Source organism: Octodon degus, unplaced genomic scaffold (genome assembly GCF_000260255.1).
Source record: "Octodon degus isolate 3935 unplaced genomic scaffold, OctDeg1.0 scaffold00212, whole genome shotgun sequence".
Lineage (NCBI taxonomy): Eukaryota > Metazoa > Chordata > Mammalia > Rodentia > Octodontidae > Octodon > Octodon degus.
Genome location: NW_004524788.1, coordinates 2,778,063 through 2,781,356, shown reverse-complemented (window position 1 = coordinate 2,781,356; position 3,294 = coordinate 2,778,063). Strand labels below are relative to the sequence as shown.

Sequence of the window (3,294 nt, the reverse complement as noted above, 5' to 3'; positions counted from 1 at the left end):
TTTTTTTTTTTTTTTTTTTTTTTTTGTTTGTTTTTTGTTTTTTGTCTTTTTGAGGCAGAGTTTCACTATACAGTTCAGGTTGACCTTAAACTCATTTTATAGCTCAGGCTATCCTCAAACTCGAGGTGATCCTCCTGCCTCAGCCTCCTAAGTGCTGGCATTATAAGCATGCACTACCATGTCTGACTAAAGTTAAACTCAGATTACTTGGGTATATCTCAGTGCATTCTTAATATACACGTGTCCACAGGTTCAATCAGCACCAAAAAGGTTGAATAATTAAATAAAAACTCAAATTTGATCCCTACGTACCACTGTCTGGTTGTAGGATTGTAGTAGTGTCCAAAAATTTGCACTTTGAGCAGGCTTCTCAGGGATTGTGAAGAAACAAGTCAACAAGTGGAGTTCAGAAATAACATTGGTCAGCCCTTGATATGGAGGGCTACATCCAGATTCAGAAGGAGATGGAAAATACTCAGGGGGAAAAATATGCCTGTACAGACTTGTTTTTCTTATTCTTATTCCCTAAGTAATACAGTATAACAGCTATTCACAAAGCATTCACGTTTATTGTTTTATATGGGTCACCTAGAGATGACAAAGTGTATGGGACAATGTTTGCATTTCATTGCAAATTTTATGCCGTTTTACGGTATGGAACTTGTGCAGGTGTGGATTTTGGTACCAGCAGGGCAGTTCTGGAACTGATATTGAGTAAACCACCCAGTAAATATCCAGATGATCTCTACAGTCTCCTTTGCGGATGGTCCGAAAAGGCAAAGAAGAGTTTTGGACAAAGCGACTACCCACACGGCGCCTATTAAATAATGAGCATCGAGCCGAGCACGGCGATACACGCCCGCAACCCCAACACTCAGCGCTGTGGAAGGATGCTGACGACGACTTGAGGCGGACACCTGAGAGGCTTCCCATTAGGGTGGAGCGAGGCACTGCGATCCCACTCCAGGCCGCAGAGGGCACCGTTCTGCTTTTCTCCAGCAGGAATGGGGCCCGAGCGTCTTTCTGCGCGCGCCTCGCAAGAAACGTCACTGTCGCCTCCGCGCGCACCTAGCTTGAACCAGCCGTCGCCAAGTAGGTAAGAGAAACCTAGGTTTGGTTAGAATCTGAAGCTCACCGCCCGTGGGGTCCTGCCCTCTTTGGATCTTGGGGACACGCGCCACCCCAGATTTCTCAGCGCGACCCCCAACAGTGCCTAGGCAATCCTCTGTCGATCAGCGTCAAGGCCCAGAGCTGCTCTCGTCCCACCACTCCCTCGGCGACCCTTGAGGCACGCCGCCACCCCTGCCAGTCTGACTTTGTGTAGCACCCAGACCCCTCAACGCACGCCCCCGTACTCCCTAAGTGGTCTCTGGGGCTCGGTCTCCCCTCAGAGCACTTGAGCCGGAATGGGCAGAAGTGCCCGGGATGAGGAAGAGGCCTCTCTACCCCACTGGGTGCCTCTTTCGCTCGCTGCACCTTGCAGATTGTAACCATGAAGTTCAACCCTTTCGTGACCGCGGACCGCAGCAAAAATCGCACACGCCACTTCAGTTCCCCCTTTGCACGTGCGCCGAAAGATCGTGTCTCCCCCTCATTCCAAGGACCTGCCGCAGAAGTGCAACGTCCACTCCATGCCCATCCGCAAGGACGATGAGGCCCAGGTATATCCCCATCTTCTTCAGGTTCTAGCTACCCAGTTGTGTGGTGTTCGGCTAGTGCCTTTGTGTGAAAACATCCAGTGCGCGCGGTCCTAGAGGAGTCAGGGACCCTCAGGCCTTGATAACTCGAGCAAGTCGTTTGTCTAACTTTGTGGATGTGCTAGACCAGAGATGGGGCCCAGAGCCACCAGAAAGTGCCCATAGATCTTTAGTAGTAGTAAATAAAATCAGCCAGGGCTCTTTAAACCGATCTAAGCTGCTGCTGTAAAGGCCACTGTGAGAGTAGTGTCCAGTTTAATGGGCTTGGTGCATGGGGCCTTGGGGAGCTGATCATGGAAGATACTAGATTTGGCAGGAAAAATGGGGCAGCAGCGAGTCAGAACCCCTGTATGAACCACTGTAGCCCACCAGTGACAGTGTAAGCCTTCTCTGACTGGAACTTAGGGCTGTGCGAGGGGAAATAATGTTGAGAATGAAAGAAATAACGGTGTAGATTCACTCATGGAAGGAAATGTATTGAGCATTTAGCAGACATTGGTCTAGATACTAGCAGAGAGCAAGTTTGGCCAAAAACCCCTGTTCATGTGGAGCTGACAGTTTACTTTTTGTTATTTTATTTAGACAGGGTCTCGCTAAGCAGTTCAGGCTGGCCTTGAGCTCACTTTGGAGCCCAGGCTGGTCTCGACCTTGCAACGATCCTCCTGCCTCAGCCTCCCAAGTGCTGGGATTACAGGTGTGCTCCACCATGCCTGGCTTGGAGCTCACAGATTAAAGCTGGACTTCTCAACCTCAGTGCTGTTGACATGTTTGACCCTGGTAATTATGGGGAAAACTGCCCTGTGCATCGTAGACTGCTTAGCAGCATCCCTGGCTTCTCTCCACCAGGAGCCAATAGTATTTCTCCTACTTTTGCCACCTTGATGAGCAAAACTATTTGCTCATACTGCCAAATGCTTCCTTGGGAGGACAAAATTGACCCACCTCACCAGCTGAGAAGCATTGTTTTAGGGAATGAAAGGCAATAACGTGAAGGGGTTCTGTGTATCATCTGAGACGTTGGGTTCTTGGAGGGTTGAGTTATATTGAGGATAAGTAAGAAGCAGAAAGTGTAGTTCAGACGTGTGGTTCGTGTTGCAGTCTCTTCTCTCCTGGATCCTTCCCATTATGCATGCTCTAGAATGAGCGACTTGCAAATGCCTATAGGGGAAAAGAAATGAAGTGGGAAGGTAGACTGATGAAATGTCAATCTAGAAAGTCTATGCCTCCTTTAAAGGAAATAGCCATACATCTTCAGTCGGTTGCAGCCTTGGAGAAATGCAGACTCAGTACTGCCAGATTCTTCAATCTGAAAGAGAACTGGAAAATTCAGATTCTTTTTCTGCCCTGCATATTTTTCCAGCTACTACCCTCTTCCCCATTTCTCAAACTTCTCAAGAGTTGTCTAGGGGCCGGGAAGATGGCTCAGTAGAATAAGCGCTTGCCTGGCAAGCACAAGGGCCTGAGTTCAATCCCCAGTTTTGCAAAAAAAAAAATAAAAATAAAAATAAAAATAAATAAATAAATAAATAAATAGAGTTGTCTAGCCTGGGTTGGGGAGCTAGCTCGGCAGCCTAAGCACATGCCAGGCAAGTGCAAG

At 48.1% G+C, this 3,294-nt stretch overlaps 1 protein-coding gene across 1 annotated transcript in view; it reads left to right on the top strand.

Moving 5' to 3' along the window:
* The first annotated feature begins 1,354 nt into the window (after positions 1-1,354).
* Rpl26l1 (ribosomal protein L26 like 1) overlaps positions 1,355-3,294 on the top strand; it is a 9,705-nt gene continuing 7,765 nt past the window's right edge. Inside the window, 2 exon segments of the mRNA XM_004648889.2 lie at positions 1,355-1,555; positions 1,557-1,661. Coding sequence (XP_004648946.1) covers positions 1,493-1,555; positions 1,557-1,661 — 168 coding nt within the window. The 5' untranslated portion in view covers positions 1,355-1,492.